General features: G+C 37.0%; 3 protein-coding genes across 3 annotated transcripts; all 3 read right to left on the bottom strand.

The window, feature by feature from the left end:
- Positions 1-211: 211 nt before the first annotated feature.
- Positions 212-3,170, bottom strand: LOC111609893 (zinc finger protein OZF-like). Its single transcript, XM_023341085.1, has 3 exons — positions 2,780-3,170; positions 2,468-2,685; positions 212-2,108 (listed from the first exon to the last, which is right to left on the bottom strand). The coding sequence occupies exons 2-3, from the start codon at positions 2,580-2,582 to the stop codon at positions 589-591; spliced, it is 1,635 nt and encodes a 544-aa protein (XP_023196853.1). The 5' UTR covers positions 2,583-2,685; positions 2,780-3,170; the 3' UTR covers positions 212-588.
- Positions 3,171-3,768: 598 nt separating this feature from the next.
- LOC102227917 (gastrula zinc finger protein XlCGF26.1-like) lies at positions 3,769-6,749 on the bottom strand. Its single transcript, XM_023341070.1, has 2 exons — positions 6,226-6,749; positions 3,769-5,489 (listed from the first exon to the last, which is right to left on the bottom strand). Exons 1-2 carry the CDS (start codon positions 6,332-6,334, stop codon positions 3,892-3,894), a joined length of 1,707 nt encoding a protein of 568 aa, XP_023196838.1. The 5' UTR covers positions 6,335-6,749; the 3' UTR covers positions 3,769-3,891.
- Positions 6,750-11,746: 4,997 nt separating this feature from the next.
- Positions 11,747-18,386, bottom strand: LOC102228516 (gastrula zinc finger protein XlCGF26.1-like). Its single transcript, XM_023341062.1, has 3 exons — positions 17,720-18,386; positions 17,381-17,618; positions 11,747-15,243 (listed from the first exon to the last, which is right to left on the bottom strand). The coding sequence occupies exons 2-3, from the start codon at positions 17,496-17,498 to the stop codon at positions 13,397-13,399; spliced, it is 1,965 nt and encodes a 654-aa protein (XP_023196830.1). The 5' UTR covers positions 17,499-17,618; positions 17,720-18,386; the 3' UTR covers positions 11,747-13,396.
- Positions 18,387-23,344: the final 4,958 nt, after the last annotated feature.

Genomic DNA, 23,344 nt, shown 5'->3' with positions numbered 1-23,344 from the left:
TGTGTGATTCCCCTGGCAATTAAGCAATTTTGGAAGGTAACTCACAGCCAGATTATTACTAAAATGACATTAGCTACATTTACCCATACATGAGTCCTTTTATCTTTTTGAAACTGCATCACTAAATTAATTAAAACTTTGGAACAGTGACTCTGATATTTATACAAATCAGGTTTTCAAAAGCATGCAAAAATAAGCACAGCTCAATAGTAGTTTTCGGTTTTTAATCACTGATGTCAACAGTATCACCAATGTTTTTCGATAATTAAATAGTCAAAACAGAGGTACACGGTTCTAAAAGCAGCTGCACTGTACATTTTTACTTGTTTTTACCTCCATTGTTACATTTTTCTACCGGCTTCAAATTAAATGAGGCAGAATCTTCAGACACGATGAAAGAATGAGCAGCTGCAAGGCTTCAAACAGTGTTGTGTCCAAAGTCAGTCCTTACATGCCGGCGTCCTGAATGTTTTTTAAGTGCTGCGCTGGTCCAACACATCTGACTAAATGACTGGTTCATAACCAGAGATTAGAGACGTCTTAAGGAGTTCATCAAAGTTTACATGCAGGACACTGACCGTTGATTGATCATTTCTCTGTTGCGTGGCTTAACATATGAGTCAGAAGGTGGTGCTTTAGCTTAAATTTTCCATCACAAACATTACAGGCAAATGGTCTCGCTCCTGTGTGGATCAACATGTGTCGTCTTAAGTGGATCTTCTGCAGGAAACTTTTCCCACACTCACTACAGCTGAATGTTTTGTCTCCAGTGTGAACGCCGATGTGCAGCTTAAGATGTTCTTTTCGTGAAAAGCCTTTGCTACAAATGCTACAAACAAACCGTTTGTCACTGCTGTGGACGCTCATGTGCTGCTTCAGGTTTCCTTGTCGTGAAAACTTCTTATTACAAACACTACAGGCGAAAGGTTTCTCCCCTAAGTGGACTCTGATGTGCAGGTCGAGGTTTGTTTTTCTCCGGAAGGTTTTAGCACAAACATCGCAGGAAAACGGTCGCTCTCCAGTGTGAGTTCTCATGTGGTCTTTGAGATAATACTTTACACTAAACGATTTACCACAAAGATCACAAACTGTTGGCTTTTCCCCAGAGTGGAACATCATGTGAACTTCAAGGTGTGACTTCTGATTAAAACCTTTACCGCAATCGTCACAAGCGAACGGTTTCTCTGAACTGTGGAGTCTCATGTGAGTCTGAAGTTGACTCTTCTTAATAAACCCTTTACCACACTGATCGCAGTTATGGGCTTTCTTTCCAGAGTGCATCATAATGTGTCTTCGAGCGTAGTACTTACTTTTGAATCGTTTACCACAAATCTCACAACTAAATTGTTTGTCACCGGTATGAACCGACAGATGTACCTGAAGATTGTCTTTACAATTACAGTTTTTTCCATTTTCATCACATTTCGACTGGCTCCCCTCACTGATGAGTCTGGAATGTGAACCTATATTTTGTTTTACTTTCAGACATTTCTCATTTAAAGAGCTTGAACACCTTTTTCCTACCTGACTCTTCATGTGTCTCTGAAGAGACTCCTTGGTGATAAACTGTTTGCCACACTCAGAGCGGCTGAAACATTTTTTGCCGGTGCTACGTTTCTTATCAATGCTTATGTCCGACTGAGAAGCTATTCTCTCGTGGCTGTTCAGACAATCTTTACTTCTAGATTCATAACCTGACAAAGGTCCCTGCCAATCACCATCCTCCTCAGCCTCACTCACTTCAGTCCCAGAAGAATCCACAGCCTTTTCATCTGTATTTGGATCAGAGTTTCTCTCTGGTTCTGATCTTCCATCAGGTTCTGCTTCCCTCGGCTCAACAGTCGTGCTAGGTGAAGCTTCTGTGTCTATGTTCTCTTCAATTTTGATGCAATCAAGGTCTGACAACTGAGGTTTCTCTTCATCATATTCACTCTTCACATTAACAGCAATGAAATCCATCTCTTCCTTCTCATCGAGCTGCTCTTCCTCCAGAGAGCCCCAGAGTTTGTCCTCTTTCTCCTTTTTGTGAGGAGATTCTTGGTCCAAACTGCAGTTCCGCAGATCAGGAACTTCTTCTTTAATTACCAAGAGCAGCTGGTCAGTAGACACTGAAACACACACGGATATTAAATAAAAAGGTAAGACCGTTTTTACTGTGCAGAATAAATAAATAAATAAATAAATACAGTTTAGAATATTATATTTTTAAGTAAGTTCCTGATAGCCCTAATATGTTTTGTCATTATCTTTAAGATAACCAAGCTTTGATGTTTGTTACTTGCATCAGATTGGTTTATTTCTACATCCTGATGCTTTGACCTTCCAATTGTAGTATTCCGCCTCATGGTGTAATGTCTGCCGAGATACTTACTGATGTAATCATTTCTGATTCTTTCTGTAACTCCCCCTTTTAATTTTTTTTTTTTACTTGCACCCAGAATAACTTTGCTCCGATCCATACACTCACTAAGATCTTTGTCGTCTTGTGTCTTCTCCAGTTCTGATACGGATGCTGCAGATATGGGGGGCTCCAAGCTGAACCCTCCAGGTTCACCTGCTTCGACCTTCATCATCTCAGTCATCCTCAATCCGCTTGGGATTCTCCTTTTCACTAATCACAAGCTTCACATGTTATAGTAGATCAAGATTTCAGCCATGTTACCCAGATCTTCTGTTATTCTGCAGCTGAAACAGAAATCAGACATAAATCAACTTCTGACTAAATAAAGTGTATTAACAGAAAATGTCGACAGTAGCAGAGCTGAAGCGAGTTTGATACCTTGGTTAGTAGTTCTGGAGCCACTCTGTGACTGTCTCCAGTCTCTCGGTCCTCAGACAACAAGCTTAGAGAAGGTGTCCACAGACGGTGTGTTCTTCCGCCTACAGGCTAACAAACTGTGTGGACTCGTGTTGCGTGAACTTTTAAAAGCTTCACTTGATTTAGTTTATGTTGTCAGTTGCTTTAGCTCCGGGCTGACTGACATCAAATTCACTTCACTACTTAAGAATAATTATATTCTGTACTAGAAACTTCGGCGAAAAATAATCCAAGCGGTTCAGAACAAACACGTAGAATCGCCATTACACGGAGATACAGATGTAGACAAATCAAACAATTGTTCTACAGAGACTTTAAGACGTTTTTCTGGAGGACTTAGCCACCAAGCTAAGATCCGGTTACATTTGTAGCATTGGCCAATGAAAGCTCTGAATCGAAAAAACTACTTCCTCTTTCAACCCTTAGCTTTTCACAATAAAAGAATATCAACGAACGCCTAAAAACACCGAAAACATGTTGTATTACTATATGTTACACATTGTTTTTAATGCTCCAAACAGTCGGTTTATTTAAATAGAATTAATTCACACGGAAAATATGAAGTCACCTTAGAAAAATCAGCCCAGCTCACATAAATCAATATTGAATCAAATTAAGTCCAAAACAGGTTTTAAATAAGTTTATTACAGTTGTTTATAACACATCTAAAAACAATGATGATGTTTTTTGAACAGCACATATTTATAAACATGATGAAAAAGGCATTTTCTAGCAGTGGTGAGTGAAAAATACAGATCATGTGAGTAAATAAGATTTGAAGATCTAGAGAAACTCATTCATGCATTTATCTTTGGTTGGATTTATTAACTGCAACATTGTCATGACACAGCTGCCTAAACATTCAGACAGCTGATCCAGAACGCCGAGAACTACAACAGAGAGTTTTAGTTCTCTCCCTGCTGGTAGTAACAACCTTCTCAGCGTGTCAATGTTCTTCTTAGGCCATCCAACGAGCCACGCTGGATGCCGGCCCTCGAGGACCGACTTTGGGCACCACTGATAGACCAATCAATAATAAAATCCCCCAGGTGAACAGAAGAAACAAATACACATTAATTGCAACCCTGATGAACTCCCATATGCTTCTTAAGGTTTTCGTGTCGCACAAACCCTCTCTTGCAAACACTACAAACAAAAGGTTTCTCTCCTGAGTGGAGTCTCATGTGATTTTCAAGAACACATTTTTGATTAAATCTGCTTTTACAGACATCACAACCAAATGGTCTCTCCCTCGAGTGGAGTCTCATGTGTTGCTCCAACTGGATTTCCTTCACAAAACGTTTATTACACTCACTACAGCTGAATTGACCAGTATGAACAGCAGTGTGTTTTTTCAGGTCTCTGGGTTGCGAAAATCCTTGATTACAAACACCGCAAACAAATGGCTTCTCTCCAGTGTGAACACGCATGTGAGTCTTAAGTTTCCTTTGTTGTGAAAATCCTTTACTACAAACAGTACAAATAAATGGTTTCTCCCCCGTGTGAACATGCATGTGAGTTTTTAGACTTTCTTGTCGTGAAAATGGTTTACTGCAAATACTACAAACAAACGGTTTCTCTCCAGTATGAACATACATGTGACTCTTTAGATTCTGCTTTTGTGAAAATCCTTTGCTGCAAACACTACAAATAAAAGGTTTCTCTCCTGTGTGAACATGCATGTGCTTCTTTAGATGGTCTTTCAGGGAAAATGCTTTTCCGCAAACACTACAAATAAATGGTTTTTCCCCAGTGTGAACAGACATGTGTCTCTTCAGTTCCAAATGTCGTGAAAATCCTTTACTACAAACACTACAAATGAAAGGTTTCTCTCCTGTGTGAATACACATGTGACTTTTTAAACTTTCTCGTCTTAAAAATTCTTTGCTACAAACACTACACACAAATGGTCTCTCTGTGGTGTGCATTTTCATGTGATTTTTAAGACTTTCCTTTACCTTAAATCTTTTACCACAAATCACACAGGAAAAAGGTTTTTCTCCAGAATGGGCCATCATGTGGATTTTAAGATTTGTCTTTCTATGGAACCTTTTAGAACAAATATCACAAGCAAATGGTCTCTCACTAGTGTGGAGTCTCATATGTGTCTGGAGATATTGCTTTACTACAAATTCTTTACCACAGATATCACAGCTGTGGTCTCCCTTTGCAGCGTGCACTGTCATGTTTAAATCGTCTTGAGTCTTATGTTTGAAACTTTTACTACAAGGGCTGCTGTCATCTGTCTTCTTGCCTTCTTGGATTCCTATCTGAGCCATAAGTTTGGAACAAAGTTTAGATGATTGATCTCTTCCGCGAATAGCCATCTTACTTTGTTGAAAAGAACATCCTGGACCTGTGTTCCTGTCCAGTTCTACTCCTGCACAGTGCCCTCCATTAGGTTCTGTTTCCATTTGTTCAGCTGAGGTGCTGATTACAGCTTTTGTCTCTCTGTTGTCTTCAGTTTTCAGTTGATATAACTTTGATGACTGGTGTTTCTCTTCATCTTCACTTTTCTCTTCATCTTCAATCTTCACAGTAAGCCACTCTTCCTGCTGACTGATCCCCCGCTCCTCGTCTTCTTCCTTTATGTGGGGGTATTCTTGGTCCTGCTGATCTGAACTCGGGCTCCAGTCATGAGGAACGACTTTGATCACCAACATCTGATGAGCTGAAAACATTGAAATCCAAAATGACATTAGTGAACAAGCTTCCACACAAACAAACAAACAAAAAAACCTTAAAAAGAAAACTCCAGTGATTTACATAATAAACGTATAATTCCTTTTTATGAAATCTTACTCCATTGTTAAAGACTTTGTTTTGGATGATGTCCTTGTGCTTCTGAAAGGAACTAATGAAGGGCATTTCAAACTATTAATGCCAATAGAAAATGTCCAGATACTGGCAGACTTTAGGACAAAGTCATTGAGCAACTTAAGATGGCGTGTAATTACAGTGAGTGGTTCAGTTTTAAACTCAGTGTCACTTCTTTAGATAACACATTTCCCCACATAAAAAGAAATGTAAGAAAAATATTTTAATCATGTTTTGCCAGAATCCATTCTCAATTTCAACATCACATCTTGGTAAAACTTTATCACTAGCAAAAATAAACCAAAACTGTCACACATAACAAATAAAGCTAGCAAAATAAATGGCAAATCATTAAGGCTACCCCGAGGATGTAGTCTCATACATTTTATCATTCAGTCTGCCACTGTATTGATGCTGTCATTTTCTGTTACTCCACGAAATACTGTAATAGTTTCCAATAAAGGCATTTTCAATAATGAACTGCCGGCCTGAGTAAGTTAAATTGTGCCTTCGCTGCAGCGACTGCTGGAATATTTACACATAAATGCATCACTTTGATTACTTCCAGTTAATCCATGTGTGCCACTTACTGAGATCTATGCTGTCTTTTGTTTCCTCAAGTTGTGACGTGGATGCTGCAGGTATGGAGGGCTCCAAGCCTCCAGGTTCATCTGCTTCAGCCTTCATCATCTCAGACATCCTCAGTCCTCTCGACTTCTCCTTTTCACAATCCTTGTTTGCAACCTTCACATGTTCTAGTGAATCAAGGTTTCAGACATAAAAACTGGGTCTTCTACATTTTTTGCAGAAACTGGAATCAGATTCAAATCAGCCTGTGAGCATGTAAAATGTATTAATAAAAAATGTAGACTGTAGCAGAGGTAAAGCGATGCTGCAGAACTTTTAAAAGCCAGAAGCACCCATCAACTCCCCGCTGTTAGCTGCATTAGTTCCACGGTGGTTAACGACCCTTTCGGTTTGCTAATGAAGGCTAATTATATTATGTAAATAATCACAGCGGGTCGAAACAAACATGCAGAAACGATATTCTCACTAAGACTATCAATTACAGTCAATATACTGCTTTTGTATTAAAATTTAAACGTTTTTTGTGTCCGGAACTAGCTAGCCAAGCTAGCAGCGTCACTTCCGGTTATCTTCCTGCTTACTGACCAATGAATATCCTCGGTAATAGAGGAAAAGACCTTGTTAAATATAAAAATAAAATAAAAATAAAGACAAGAAATAATGCACAAACATTCACTTCAAGTTTAAATCTCTATCCTAAAAAAATCATTAGCTGAATAAATGTAATTTAGAATTTTGAAATGTACCGCCTGAAAAGTCGTGAAAAAAAGTAAAGCTCAGAAAGACCTCCAAAATGTCTGGTCATCTACGTGGGCAAGTGTCCAACGTGGGCACGGCCTGAAAGAATTTTCAGAAACACAACCTGAACTCAGCAGTTAGTTTTTATGGAAACTCGTTTCCGCCACTGAAAAGAAAAATATATCTCATCATAATGAGACAACTATGCGTCTCTGTTATGTGATACTATCTCATAATAGTATCGCTCATTATGAGATAGTTATCTCATTATGAGATAGTTAATGAGATGTTAATCTTTTAGGGTATTATAATGAGATAGCCATAGAAACACTTTCAAGAGAGATTTTTTTTAATCAACTGGGCTGGCAACAAAAAAACCAGCTGCAGGTCTTAAACACACAGCTTATTTCGAGGGTTTCTAACATTATAACAAATACTGCATATAAATAACATGAAAAAAAAATTATAAAAGGTCTTACAAGTGCTTTTTGAACCAGAACATACTCCTCAACTGAGATTTTTTTTAAATCCCATTTGAATAAGAACTCAGAAGTTGGCTTTTAAAAGATATGTCCCTATTATTAGTATCTCTGTGGTAAGAAGTTGGGTTGATAAATTTGTGTCCTGGTTTATGAAAGCTGAACAGCTTAACAGGATTTGTTTTTTTTTTTCCATTTTATTTTACTTTTCATTACATCAGTATTATTTTTCTATTACAAATGTACCTGAGAAACACTAGAAAACAGCACACAGAGCAGAAATCAAAGTGATTGATATTTGCATAACAAAACAACTCCGGAAGGCAGCTGTAGTCTCAATCAGCTAAAGGTTTACTTGCATGCCTAATATTTTCATGGATCCAGTTGTATTTTTTAATCAAAATGTGTACCTCTGAGCAAATTATGTCTGAGAGAGCAGGAGATTTTTGTCTGTCTTATAAAAATAAAAATGAAATCAGTCATTCGAATGGCTCCTGGAAACGAGCCTAAAGATTTGGTTCCAGTTAAACAGCCACAAATCCCATCACTACTCGAGACACTTCAACTCATGCAACTAGGGGTGCTTGGAAGTTAACTAAACACCCAGCAACAAAAACAATTTGTGAAAACATTGGCTGCAGTGACAAGGGTATAACTTTACTCAGAAATCTAAATTTTTTTATCCTCTCGATGCATTTTTCTATATGGATTCTTACTCTTTCAGTTTGTTTAGTGTAAATTTCTTCCCGTGGCTCAAGCTTTCTTCTCCCGTTCAAAAATGGTGGGACGTTATGAACCCCCTTTTCTGCAAGAATGTCCCCTATGGTGAAGGCCACGTCAGAAATAAGATCCCCCGCTTCAAGGCTATCAAGAAATCCACTTTGCTGAACAATTTCTACCTCAGAAATCTGCCCTTCATAAACATCAGATACAAACATAACAGCCCCGGTGGGAGAAACACCTAGCAAAACTACAACAAAAATCTATCAAAACTTTACAAGTGCCACGAATTTTGAATGATGATGAGAGTTTATCCTGTTGCTCCAAATTAGAGGCTTGTTCTACAAAGAATGCAACACAGTCAATGATAATTCGGACCCCTGTGAATTTCTTAAAACACGAAGGGAGATTTCTGGCTACAGTATCTCGAGTTGCAAACATTGGTTTCTTCAGTGTGGAAAGCTGAAGATGCATAAACTGAATCCTAGTCGTGACTATTTTTGAGGCAGATCTAACACAGATTCCAAATCTGTACGTCAAATCTTTATGAAGTAAGCCAGTTCCAAGTCTGATCAAGGTAAGAAATAGTTCATTGATGGGATCCAGTCTTCTTTTCTCACCAGGCCCTTTACTTGGATATTGCTCGGACTTTAGTAAGTTCTTGTGATGCGATGGTTCGTCTCTCAAGAGTCCAAGAAAATTCCAGAGTTATGACCTGAAGCCAGGTCAGACCAGTGTAAAATCTGAGCTGCTTGTCATCATTTTTGACATCATCAACACAAAAGAAGTGTTTCTGCTTTATAGTCACATTTTGATTTTTACACTTTGAGAGCTTTTTCTTCAGGAAATGGTTTTCCACTTTTAACTTTATCATTTCGTCACATTTGGTATCAATCTGACAGGATTTGTCCACCATAACAATCTGTTCATCCTGGGCTGCCAAATCTGCAAAATAAGGACTAAAAAGATATTTTAACCAAAAGACAGACATTAAAAAAAATTGACTCTTTCCTGACAATGAAAAAATTGAAAAAATAAATTAAAAATAGTTCAAAAGACTGCAGAGAAAAACAGTATTTCCTTTGCCAGTTCAGGAGTAAAGGTTTTAAGATGTTGCCATCGTACAAGCCATACTAAGAGAAAACCTATATTACACGTCACCCTACCTGGGACTGATGAAAGATTCACAATGACTGTTGCAGGACCTACTGTTATGTTACTGATTTGAAGATTAGTCGACTCACTGTCTGCCTGTTGGTTGTTAGGCGAGCTCGTTGAAGTAGCGGTGTTGGTACGGATCAACCTTTTCTTATGTTGCTTTGCTACTTCAGCAGAGCCTTCATTTATTGGGGTTGGGGCTTTCCATTTGTGGGTCATGTTCTCCACCTATAAGCAAGAAATAAAATACTATGAGATTAGGCTCACTTATTAAAAACACATAATCAAACATTAGTCCTAGCTACTTGGGTTTGGGGTTGTTTGTTAATTTGAAGTAAAAAATGGTTGGATGGAATGTGGATATTAATTGACAAAAAAATATTATCTTATGTCCAGGAAAATTTAAGTAATGTTCCCACATCAAACACCACTTGTTCCCCACAGAGCGGCTGCACACACTAGTGTGTCTCAGAAAGCATTTAAGAGGCTTTCTGTCTGCAATCCAGCAGAGTGAAGCTGCTGAGACGCACAACTTTCTCCAAAGGAGAATTATATTATATATCTGGGTGAAATGTTGCTTTTGACAACCACTCAAAATGTTTCTCCATGAGGCCAGGATGAAACAGAAACCCTACAAAACAAGGTGAATTTCATGAGATGTTAGCTTTATGCAACATTCTGATGCTTGAGTCCCAGAAATGCACCGGAAAAACACTCAGAATGAGGTTCTGGGATGCTTAGCTGAAATGAGGAGAGCTGGCATTTTCAAAGAACTTAAAGAAGGTGAGCATTTTGTAAAATTATTATTATTAATAAGATGGGGCAAGAACCTTTATAACTGAAACTTGTCTTTGTTTAGAAGAAGACACAATGATACCACAATTAACATCAATAATTTCAATGAGATTGAACTTTCACAAATACAATCAATCAAATTTTATTTCCATAGCACATTTCAGCAGCAAGGCATTTCAAAGCGCTTTACATCATATCAAACACAGAAACACAATGCAACATAGAATCAACAATCAAAACACGACATTAAGTCAGGTTCCATCAATAAATTTGTAATTGATTACTTTTCAAATGCAATCCTAAACAGGTGGGTTTTTAGTCGAGTTTGCATCCATAAAAGGTTTACTTGTTACACTCCTACTGTGTTATATGGAACAAAATACCTATTGCTATTTTTATTCCCACTCACGCTCACAATCACACAGTTTAAAACGATGTAGACAGCCTTTTAATGGGCTTCTGGCACCAGGCTAAAAACACCTCTTTCACTGAATTTCGAGCAGGGACTCCGCCGTCCCTCACGGATTATTGTGCAATTCTATGGTACCTATTAGTGTCTAGAATTTACAGGGTTTGTGTTACACGCAGTGATCCTCAGTCACTTGCCGTTTTTCTTCCGGCACAAGGCTCCGTACACGTCTTTTAACGGAATTTTGCTCTGGGACTCCGTCATCCCTCACAGATTTTTGTGCAATTTCAACATAGAATCAACAATCAGACCATGACATTAAGTCAAGTTCCATCATTAAATTTGTAATTGATTACGTTTCAAATACAATCCTAAACAGGTGGGGTTTTAGTCTAGATTTAAAGGAAGTCAGTGTTTCAGCTGTTTTACAGTTTTCTGGAAGTTTGTTCCAAATTTGTGGCGCATATGCTGAATGCTGCTTCTCCTCGTTTGGTTCTGTGACCCCATTGGGTAAACTGGTCTATGTTGCAGTGTGTTTACGACTATGATGAAAAAAGCCAAGTAATATTACCTTCATAGACGTTGCAGTCGCTGGTATTGGTTCTGGAAATTCAGCTGTTGGACCCTTTCCCCCCGACAAAATGTAGCGAGCACATAGAAGTATCTTTGGTTACATTTTCCACAGTGAAACCTTCTCAGTTTCAAGCTTTTATCCAACGCTGGCACTTCTCCGCATTCTTTCGGTGTTTAGGAAAAGGAATGAAAAAACTCCCTTCATGTGGTCACGGTGACCATATCGAGAGTCACTCCGGCAGACCCCAAAGTAGCAATGTTCTGCGTCACCATAGTATGTCTGTTCACTATCTGACTAGTAAAAGTACAACTATAAAAGCTTTACCACTCAACACTGTTTTTCTGAATCAACTATAGCCGTGGCGCCTTCTTGTTTAATTGCGGCTGACAAGTAATTTTTCGGCCCATTACCGCCACCTCCTGGAATGGAGTGTGGATCGGGACGCTAATATATTCATTTTAAACCCTATATTCTCTCCATTAATTTTGTAGCTCTGCAAAAAACACATGCTAGCCTCAACTTAAAAAAAAAAGGAAAACAATGAAGTTGTTCAGACTCCTAATGAGAAGAATGCATCTAAAAGTTGCAGAGGTGTTTGAGAACTGGACCAGGGTAACCAAAGTAAAGACTTCAAAACAGACTTATCTGAATAAAGTATTTTATTTCAAAAAAGCCCTTAACAGGAGTAAACTAATATCAACATGCTTCTCCATTTATGTGAACCACAGACTCCACAATACCTTGTCTTTTGGCCACTCAACATAAGGTTTTTGTCCAAGGAATATGCTACCAAGACCTTGAGCTTTAATGTTAGACAATACAAATCTGAGGCAACTTTACAGCAAGGGACATGTGCGAGATATAATAAACTGAAGTCTTTAAATTCAGCAAAATTAACCATCTGGACCAGAAGGTCAAATTCTAAAATGAATTATGCAAATCTCCTTTATGGAGCTAAATTTTAAAAGTAATGAGCCATTTAAATGAAGTACAGTTTTATTTGGGTTAAAGAGACTCTATGGCAAGGTGTGGTAAAAACAGAACTTTGGAGGACACGTTTCATTAAAATACAAAATTCTGTCCTTTTGCCATGTCTCAACTAATAATAATCCAACTTTTTCCTCAAAGTGTATTCAACACCACATGAATTAAAAACAGAAAAGGCATTAGCAGGGCAAACAAAGCAAAGTCTGATAGCTCAGAAGTACCCAAAGTTAGTTGATAACTGGTTAATAGTTTCCTAGGTTCTGTTTCTTTGTAGTCATTTGTATCCTCACATGAAACATGTGAACACATGTTGACAGATAAAATTATGTGGCATGTCCATTTAAATGTAAATCTTTGCTATTTACAAAATTAAGCTTTTAAAAATAAATCTACTATCTAAAGATAACCCTAGTCTTGAGTTAGGACTCCTCCACAGTCAGAAACCTTTGGAAATTTACTTTAAGGTAGAATTAAGGTTGTTTCTTTATCATTAAAATATGTTTGCAAGATTGCTAATGAGATATATATCCTATTAGTCCCTAGGACCAATATATACATTCAATTCCCAATATTGTCAATATTTTGATTCTTAGAAGTAAATTTATGTTTTCTTCTACAAAGTATGACTTCCTGGTAAAGAGAATGTACTCCTTCCAAATTGATTTTGTTAAATCAGGAGGCTGGTAAGAAATTGTCATATTTTATTTAAGGAAAATCATAAATTTTTTTATTTAAAAATGTAAAAAATGAATTTTCACAGATAAGTCAACAAATCAAGATTATCCATTCCCTTCTTTTTGAATGATTCAACGATCAGTTCCCATCCTAAGTACCTGAGAACCTGTTTATTTAGGATTTTTTATTTTGTAGTTTTCATGGTTGCGCTAATATAATACTTTCATATGTCACAAAGCATTAACATTTACTTCCTTGCATCTTCCTAAAGTGAAGGAGTGAAAAATTACAGATTACACTGGAAACCTTAATTTGTAATCAAAGAAAAAAGTTCAGGACTGAGTCATCTCCAGTGTTTCAGATGTTCAACAGGAACAAGAGATCTAAGAAAAAACATGTTGAAGTTCACCAATCACAATTTTTGTGAAAGCGCATGGCCATTGAGATGAAATTCACAGCTGTACAGACAAGGGAGAATGTGGAACAAAATGTTTACCATTGTGGATTACAAAACAGTAAGCTACAGATTGAAATTATCATTGAGCAGTCAAAAGATTAATTGACTGTTGTCATAATTGTTAGTTTCAGCCCTCGTGAATATTGATGTGTTTCTGCAGAACTCCATGTTATGAAAATGCTTAACAGGAAACACCACACATGGACGGTTTCTCTCCTAAATGGAGTTTCATGTGTCTTTCAAGACAGTGCTTGTGATTAAATCTGTTTTTACAGACATCACAACCAAATGGCCTCTCCTCAGAGTGGAGTCGGATGTGTCGCTCCAGCTGTATTTCCTTTACAAAATTTTTGCCACACTCACTACAGCTAAATTGTGCAGTGTGAACAGCCATGTGTGTTTTCAGAGTTCTGGATTGTAAGAATCCTGTAAAACAAACTTCACAAGTAAACGGTTTCTCGCCAGTGTGAACACGCATGTGACTTTTCAAATTCCCTTTTAGAGAAAATCCTTTACTGCAAATGTCACAAACAAACGGTTTCTCACCTGTGTGAACACGCATGTGACTTTTTAGGGTCTCTTTCTGTGAAAATTCTTTGCTGCAAACACTACAGGTAAACGGTTTCTCGCCTGTGTGAATACGCATATGAGTTTTTAGGATCGCTTTTAGAGAAAATCCTTTACTACAAACATCACAAAAAAACGGTTTCTCACCTGTGTGAACACGCATGTGACTTTTTAGAGTCTCCTTCTGTGAAAATCCTTTACTACAAACACTACAAATAAACGGTTTCTCACCTGTATGAACACGCATGTGATTTTTTAGGCTCTGTTTCCATGAAAATATTTTGCTACAAATACTACAAATAAATGGTTTCTCTTTTGTGTGAACACACATGTGAGCTTTTAGGCTAACTTTTAAAGAAAATTCTTGACTGCAAACACTACATGTAAAAGGTTTCTCACTTGTGTGAACACGCATGTGAATTTTTAGATTCCCTTGTTGGGAAAATCCTTTATTGCAAACACCACATATAAATGGTTTCTCCCCTGTGTGAACACGCATGTGAGTTTTTAAGCTCCTGTGTTCAGAAAATCCTTTACTGCACACACTGCAAATAAACGATTTCTCACTTGTGTGAACATTCATGTGACTCTTTAGATTCCCTTGCCGGGAAAATCCTTTACTACAAACACCACAAATAAACTGTTTATCTACTGTGTGAATGCGCATGTGTCTGTTTAGGATTCCTTGGCGTGAAAATCCCTTACTACAAACACTACAAACAAATGGTTTTCCTGTGGTGTGAATCCACATGTGGTTAATAAGACTTTCCTTTACCTTAAATATTGCACCACAAATATCACATGAAAAAGGTTTTTCTCCCGAATGGACATTCATGTGAGTTTTCAGATTTGCCTTTGTAGGAAATTTTTTACAGCAAACATCACATGCAAATGGTTTCTCCCCAGTATGGAGCATCATATGAGTTTTAAGAGAACTCTTCTCTCTAAATCCTTTTCCACAAAGATAACAGCTATGTTCTAATTTTCCACTGTGAATCGTCATGTGTAATTTAACAGAAGTCCTATGTTTAAATATTTTACCACAAAAATTGCATTCAAATTTTTTCTTTCTGGCATGAACTCCACTCTGACTCATAAGTTTCAGAGAAAGTTCAGAGCTTTTACCTCGTTTGCAAACTTTTACTTGGTCTTGCGTAGAGAAACACAACGGATCTACATTTCTGTCTGGTTCTGGTCCTCCACAGTCCCCTTCATCAGGGTATGTTTCCATCTGTTTATATAAACTGCTATTCTGAGATTGAGCATCTCTGTTGTCATTGGTTTTAAATGGACAAAGTTCTGATAGCTCAGGCTTCTCTTCATCTTCAATTTTCACAGTAAGCACCTCTCCATCCTGACAGAGCCAAACTGCCGCCTCCTCGTTATAGTTTGGATCCTGCTGGTCCAAACTGGAGCCCCAGTCATAGGGAACCTCTTCTTTAATCACCAACATCTGATAGACTGGGAACAGTGAAACACACACAGACATTATTTTATGCTTACAATTACTTTTAGAAATCTTATTTTACGTATTTAAAAGTGTGCTTTTTTTCTGAAATTTGAGAAATTATTAGAACTCTATAATATTTATAATTGCAGATATGTTTCTTTGTATCTCAAGTGTCCACCAAATCAAGCTGCCTATTGTGACTCTGTATGACCAAAAGCTTTTCTTTGTCAATCTTAACCAGTACACAGACTCCTGGCGCTTTTATATAGTGCACCAAATGCCGGAAAAGGTGGTCACCAACATCTGCTAGACTGGGATCAGTCTGTCAGATGTTGGGAGGAAGGGGTAGGGGAGTGCAAAAGAATCAGGCTCATCAAAAATCATAATAATAGTAATCATAATGACAAAATACTGAAAATAAAAATGTGCTGTTCAATATGGAGAAATAAATTACCATTACAAGAAAACCATTTTTCCGCCGTCATCGGTGGCCATACTAACAAGCCTGAGCATTCATTGCAGGCTTCGGTGTGGGGAACTATATGTAGCACAGCAAAGAGTAAGGGGGAAGGATGTGCAGCGTGTACACAAGTATGATTGACAGCGCTAAAATCCTCCTCCTGGCTCTGATAGGTTATTTCTGACTGGGAGTGGTGCATTTTGGCAGCAATAGGCCCACAAGAAGAAGGCAGGGGAGCTCAATTTTCTTTCACAGATTATCTGTCTTCATGTTATACTGTCAGGGTGCAGTGATAGCTTTAACAAACACATAAAAAAACATGTTGTTCATAAAAGTTTCATACCGCAGTTTTAAGAAAACTTTGGTGGCCAGGAATAAAAGCACTTGGGTCCATATAGACTAAGTTTGAAATGCAATAATTTAGTCTTTTAGCTAGTTACCATTTCTGAGTCCATGTGGCTAAATCAAACCACAGTGAGAGCAATCAGCCACAAATCAAGTAACTTGGAACAAAGGTGAACTGAACCAGAAGTGTCCAGCTGTCCAAGTGATAAGGCTGCAGTTCTGAAGATACCATCACATGGCATATAATCAACCTTTGGACTAAGGTGGTTTGGTAGCAAGTAAACATATCGACCTTCCAGTGCTAGAAAATATTGAAAATATTGTTTTTATCTCTGCCACAGTTAAAGATAAGGGAGGCCATTCTAGCAAATGATAGCAATCCAGTTGACCCATGTGGTCATTGGCTCCAGAGCATAAAGTAGTCCCCTGAGCGCACAACTATAGTATTGGCAAGCTGCTCAATCAGGCTTGCTTTACAAGTCCAATCGTTTTTAAATTATGACCAATTCTCACCGTCACAGCTTGTGAAATTGTATTATAGACGCTACTCATTTTGTTGATCAAATGAATCTGGGTTCTCAATAAAATCAAATCCAATAGATGACTCAAGTTTATCATGATATTTAGTTGAATATAAGAACCCACACCCAGTTCTCCCACAGACCGGGTCTGACACTGAACTGAATCTATTAAAGTGTGCAAAGTGCAATTCCTTCAGGTCACTGGTGAGCAATGATTTTTTCTCTTAAAGAACAACCTCACTGGCTGTCTTCTCTCTTGGGCTCGGAAGTTATTTGTAACCATCGCTAATTGTACATGGCTTGAAACCAGCCACATACAAGCACGATTGGCTACAACCGGATTACAAAACTATTTAAAAAGAAACACAAATGTTCTACACTGAACTCAAATGTAATTTATTACAAATGTTGACAAAGAACTTCAGTTGCAATTTCTCCAGATCAAAACAAGCAGCAATGAAGTGCTGGTTGTATGGATATAAAGAAATTACTTATATTCCAGGCATAACAAAGACAGTTACCTTCTAACTTTATTCTGATGTTCATCTACTCCTGTTCGGTTACTGGTAACTAGGTCGTGCATTTAGTTCACTGATTCACAAATGATCAGCAGTATTCTCTAGAAGCTAGCGGTTGGTTCAGTTGCGAAAACTAAAGATTGTGATTTGTGAAACGTCTTTTTTTTGATTTGCGGGGAACAAAAGGCCTATTATTGACTTTTATTTAACCTTCACAAATCACAAGACTTTTAAATATTCTGCTCTTAGAACCGAATAATTGTTGATTTACTACAAACCAGTTAAGCAAATGTGTGTCACTTACTGATATCTTTGCTGTCTTGTGTTTCCTCCTCTAGTTCTGATATTGAGCCTGCAGGTACGGGGGGCTCCGAGCTGATCCCTCCAGGTTCATCTGCTTCAACCTTCATCATCTCAGCCATCCTCAGTCACTCCACTTGGGATTCTCCTGTTCACAATCCTTCTTTTCAACCTTCACATGTCCTAGTGGGTTAAGGTTTCAGGCAGATAACCTGGATCTTCCTTCTTTCTGCTGCATGAAACTGGAATCGGACACAAATCAGCGTCTGATAAATAGTGTATTAGAGGAAAATGCAAACGGCAGCAGAGCACAAGGGATGCTACAGACCAGACAGTCTGATACCTTGGTCAGTGGTTTTGGGTTCACTGTAACCGCCTCCAATCTCTCTGTCCTCAAGTGGACACCAAGGTTAGGGGAGGTGTCCACAGGAGGTACGGTCTCAAAAACGTGAAGAGTGGACTCGTCCTGTAACACTAAACCACGAACTTTCACAGGTTTAAACGTCAGAACCACAAACTAAGTCTCTGTCGCTAGCTGCTTCAGCTCCACGGTGGCTAACTGTCCGTTCACTGCCGATAAATGCAACTTACATTCTATGCTGCAAGTTTCCGGATTAAATTATACGAGCCGCACAAAACAAACCTCTCGAAGAAACATGTCCTCACGAAGACAGTCAAGAGGGGAGTACAACTCTTACTTAACACGAACGGCAAGGGGTTTGTAAAGCCTGAATTTAGCAGTCAAGCTAACGTTGTAACACTACAGGTGTTATGCCCAAAAATGCATGCCTGCCGAGAATTGCATCCCCTGTCGCGGGAGCGCGCATCTTTCTAAACACTCGCATTTTAATGAGGAAACGGACCGAAGACGAAACTTTTAAAGATATTCGTAACAATATCACGTTTCTTAAACATGTCAGCCTTAAAACGATGGGTTTTATATCGCAGATTAATTGAAATAAATACGGTTTTTACACATTTATTGAGACAAATGAGTCGAACGTTTTTCAGTCCGTGTCTGAAGAAAATGCTCTGCGCATTTGGTTTGAAATTTCCCGATTTTTCTTTTAACATCATATTAGCTTAAAGTATTACAAAACAGAGGCCCATTATGTAGAACATTTTGTATCATGCTTAACTGTCTAGCATATTAATGTAGAGGGGATGCATTTTAATGACTGAGCCTGCCAATATTTGTATCCCCTGTCTATTGTTGATATGAAACGTAAAGCAGTTGCACAGAGAATAAGTGTCATTACGTAGAAAAGGTGAAGTCCCTCTTAACTCTTCATTTTTTCAAGTTAGCAGAGGGATGCATTTTCTGGCATAGCAAATTATTACCTTGCCAATATGTGTAGGCCTTATATATTTTCCACAAATATAATTCTACTGATACAAAATGTATACCAGCAGTTCATAAAACAAGTGTGATTGTATAGAAAAAGTAATTTCACTCTTGACTCTTTATTTCTCCATGTAAGCAGGGGATGCATGTACAGCAAAGCCTATTATTAGCCTGCCAAAATATGCATGGCCTCTCCATGTTCTTCAAATATTATCCTATCGATATAAAACCCATACCAGTAATTCATAGAACATCTCTGATTATGTAGAAAAGGTGAAATCCCTCTTTAATTCTTTATTTATCCAAGTTAGGAGGGGATGCATTTTTTGGCAATATGGATGTCGAGCCTGCCAAAATATGCATGCCCTATCTATTTTTCTCAAATTTTATCCTATTGCTATGAAACTTATACCAGCAGTTCATACAACTACTCTGATTATGTAGAAAAAGTTATTTCACTCTAAACTCTTTATTTATCCAAGTTAGCAGGGGATGCATTTTTTGGCAATATGGATGTCGAGCCTGCCAAAATATGCATGCCCTATCTATTTTTCTCAAATATAATCCTATTGATATGAAACTTATACCAGTAGCTCATAGAACATGTGTGATTATGTAGAAAAAGTTATTCCACTTTTAACACTTTATTTCTCCATTTTAGAAGGGGATGCATTTTACAGCAAAGCCTATTATTAGCCTGCCAAAATATGCATGCCCTACCTATTTTCCTCAAATGTTATCCTATTGCTATGAAATTCATACCAGCTGTTCATACAACTACTCTGATTATGTAGAAAAAGTTATTTCACTCTAAACTCTTTATTTATCCAAGTTAGCAGGGGATGCATTTTTTGGCAATATGGATGTCGAGCCTGCCAAAATATGCATGCCCTACCTATTTTCCTCAAATGTTATCCTATTGCTATAAAATTCATACCAGCTGTTCATACAACTACTCTGATTATGTAGAAAAAGTTATTTCACTCTAAACTCTTTATTTATCCAAGTTAGCAGGGATGCATTTTTTGGCAATATGGATGTCGAGCCTGCCAAAATATGCATGCCCTACCTATTTTCCTCAAATGTTATCCTATTGCTATAAAATTCATACCAGCTGTTCATACAACTACTCTGATTATGTAGAAAAAGTTATTTCACTCTAAACTCTTTATTTATCCAAGTTAGCAGGGATGCATTTTTTGGCAATATGGATGTCGAGCCTGCCAAAATATGCATGCCCTACCTATTTTCCTCAAATTTTATCCTATTGATTTAAAACTTATATCAGCAGTTCATAGAACAAGTGTGATTTTGTAGAAAAAGCTATTTCACTCTAAACTCTTTATTTCTCCATTTTAGCAGGGGATGCATTTTACGGCAGAGCCTATTATTAGCCTGCCAAAATATGCATGCCCCCTCTATTTTTCTCAAATATTATCCTACTGATATGAAACGTATACCAGTAGGTCATAGAACATGTGTGATTATGTAGAAAAAGCTATTTCACTCTAAACTCTTTATTTCTCCATTTTAGCAGGGGATGCATTTTACGGCAGAGCCTATTATTAGCCTGCCAAAATATGCATGTCCCCTCTATTTTTCCTCAAATGTTATCCTATTGATATGAAACTCATACCAGTAGCTAAGAGGATAAGTGTAATTATGTAGAAAAGGTAAAATCCCTCTTGACTCTTTATTTTTTCAAGCTAGGAGGGGGATGCATTTCTTGGCAATATCGAATTTGAGCCTGCCGATATTTGCATGCCATACCTATTTTCCCCAAATATCATCCTATTGATATAAAACTCATACCAGCAGTTAAGGGAACAAATGTGATTATGTAGAAAATGTTATTTCTTTATTATCGCTATTGCAAGGATACTGAAGGAAATAAATCTGACAATGCATCTTTGCTAAATGTAAAGCATGCACAAACCATTCTTATTTTGGTTTAACATAAAAATTAAATCACTTTGTTTTCATTAATTTCAACAAAAGAATATTCATAACAAAAATCTTTGGAAAACCAATTAAGTCAACAAAAATTATGTCACATGTTTAAACTGAAAATCCACTGAACTGCAGTCATTAAAGATTTAGATTGGTACAAACATAAAATCTATAAACACATTGCACAGCAGTAGTCTGTTTCGGTTTGTGGGACCTTAATGCAGCCTTGGTGGTACCACCAGTTGCATCTGTCACATGTGATCTGTAAATAAATAATACAAAATGGTCAAATAACAACATAAAGAATGTTTTCTTTTAGCTCCTTATCTGTTTACTGAAGGTGATTTTGGGTTTTGTCAACATAAAGCTTCTTCTTAATTATCAATATATGATTGGTAGAACTTTATTTGAGGAGATGACAGCATGTTCCTGACATGTATGGAGATAAAAAAATTCTAGGACCACAAGCAACTGTGTTTAATGTTTTACGACTGTACTTAAAAAAAAAAAAACTTAAGCTACTTCCCACTTACCTGCCTTGGGTGTTTATTTATTTTATTATGATTTATTTTTGTATATCTACATACTTTGCAACTATTTTAAGGATGGTATATGGTTTGCTTGAATTGATTTTTCACTGCATTACATTGTTGTCTTACCCACATGTGATCTTCTGTGTCCTCACTGTCACAGTGTCTGCAGAGTCTGTAGAGTCTCCACTGACTCTACAGAAAAACAAACCGCATCTTTAAATCAATGTTATAAAACAATCTTAATGGTATTTTTTGCGTTTTTTTTTTCTTTTAAATAATTCCATTTGTTAGTGTTCTTTTGAAAGTGGAACAATAATCCTCTGTGTAGATCTCAGTTGTCTAATCATCCCTTTTTGATAATGTCTGGTCTCATAAACAAATACAAGTAATAGAAACTGTACATCATATTGGCATATTGTCTGTCTATTTATGAATTGAAACACACATGTATTTAAGGTATTTCTGGGATTTATGGTAAAAGAAAGCATCACTTAGTGTTTACTTTTTTATAATTTTCTCCAACTTAAGCCACTGAAGGTATAAAAATGGCATTCAGAAAATTTTAATATGTCTACATATATATGTGTGTACATCTTGTGAAATTTGTCATTTTGTAAATGTTAATTTTATGAAAACACAGTAATGAATATAATGGTTCACATAATACATCTCATTCCAGTTTTGTACTTTCACAAACTGCAAGTCCTTTTTGTTTATTAAGTTACATTAAAGCTACTCAAGAAAAGTGTACGTAATTGTATCCTAGAACAATTTTAAGTTTGTTGATTATGTTTTTTGCCTCAACAGTTATTGGGCTGTGTTATGTGTAATTTATTTATTAGAGATCAAGGCCAGGTGTATTGAAATGTTCTTCACTAATTGAATTTGACATAAACACTGACCTGATTGTACTTCACACATCTGCAAAGTTCAATATTTTAATATTTCTAATTAGATAAAATAGCTGACCTAACACAATTTTTTTGTGCGTGCATGATTTTACACACAACATAGTATCCCACCCACATAGGAACTGAATAAAAAACATGTCAAAAGACACCTGATTCTGAGAGAAGTGTGGAAGAAATGTTGAGTCGCATGGTATTAACAGCTTCTGCTGTTGATGGAAAGTTCTGGTCCTTGTTTTCCAGTATGCACTCTGCAAACCGTAAAGGCAAATATATTTTTTTGAAAAAAGAAAGAAGAGTAACAGCGGACTCATTACAAAGACAAAATATTTGTCAAAGTATTAGATTGTCATATAGAGGTCATGACATTTATGAATAATTAGACATTTTTGCTATACTTATTTCAGACTCTTTCCATTGTCATTAAAATAAATCAACCATGTAATAAAGCAATATAATTCATAAACTACATTATATTTCAGGCAGAAATGCACAGTTTAAGTTGTTAAGCCAAAGCTGTTCATCATCTTAAAAGTTCTACTCCTACAAAATAGCATTAGATTAATGGCAATGTGATTATTAGAAAACCACTTTCATATTAATCTTTTTTTCACAACATCAAAAACGTAAACAAGCATGTATACCAATATATTGATATATAATTCTATCTATCTTCAGACATAGATAGATATACATGTATGTGGAAAGAGACAGAACAGTACACATAAAGGTTATATAAATTGATTTGTAAACAGGCAATGTTCTACATTACATAAGAAATATAAGTAATCATAGTCAAGTATATACAGTACAGACCAAAAGTTTGGACACACAGTTGTGTCCAAACTTTTGGTCTGTACTGTATATATATATATATATATATATATATATATATATATATATATATATATATATATATATATATATATATATATATATATACTGTATATAAAAACATAAAACCACAGCTGCCCAAATCACGGCAGAATTAAATGTGCACCTCAACTCCCCTGTTTCCACCAAAACTGTCCGTCGGGAGCACCACAGGGTCAATATACACGGCCGGGCTGCTATAGCCAAACCTTTGGTCACTCGTGCCAATGCCAAACGTCGGTTTCAATGGTGCGAGAAACGCAAATTTTGGGCTGTGGACAATATGAAACATGTATTGTTCTCTGATGAGTCCACCTTTACTGTTTTCCCCACATCCGGGAGAGTTACAGTGTGGAGAA

The sequence above is a fragment of the Xiphophorus maculatus genome, chromosome 10 (genome assembly GCF_002775205.1).
Source record: "Xiphophorus maculatus strain JP 163 A chromosome 10, X_maculatus-5.0-male, whole genome shotgun sequence".
Taxonomy (NCBI): domain Eukaryota; kingdom Metazoa; phylum Chordata; class Actinopteri; order Cyprinodontiformes; family Poeciliidae; genus Xiphophorus; species Xiphophorus maculatus.
This window is presented reverse-complemented; position numbering and strand designations above follow the sequence as displayed.

Coding starts and splice junctions, on each gene's coding strand:
- LOC111609893 (XM_023341085.1), bottom strand. CDS start 2,582: ATGACTGAGATGATGAAGGTCGAAGCAGGTGAACCTGGAGGGTTCAGC. Junction 2,109..2,467: donor ACAAGACGACAAAGATCTTA/GTGAGTGTATGG, acceptor TGTGTGTTTCAG/TGTCTACTGACCAGCTGCTC.
- LOC102227917 (XM_023341070.1), bottom strand. CDS start 6,334: ATGTCTGAGATGATGAAGGCTGAAGCAGATGAACCTGGAGGCTTGGAG. Junction 5,490..6,225: donor AAAAGACAGCATAGATCTCA/GTAAGTGGCACA, acceptor CAATGTTTTCAG/CTCATCAGATGTTGGTGATC.
- LOC102228516 (XM_023341062.1), bottom strand. CDS start 17,498: ATGGCTGAGATGATGAAGGTTGAAGCAGATGAACCTGGAGGGATCAGC. Junction 15,244..17,380: donor ACAAGACAGCAAAGATATCA/GTAAGTGACACA, acceptor CACTGTTCCCAG/TCTATCAGATGTTGGTGATT.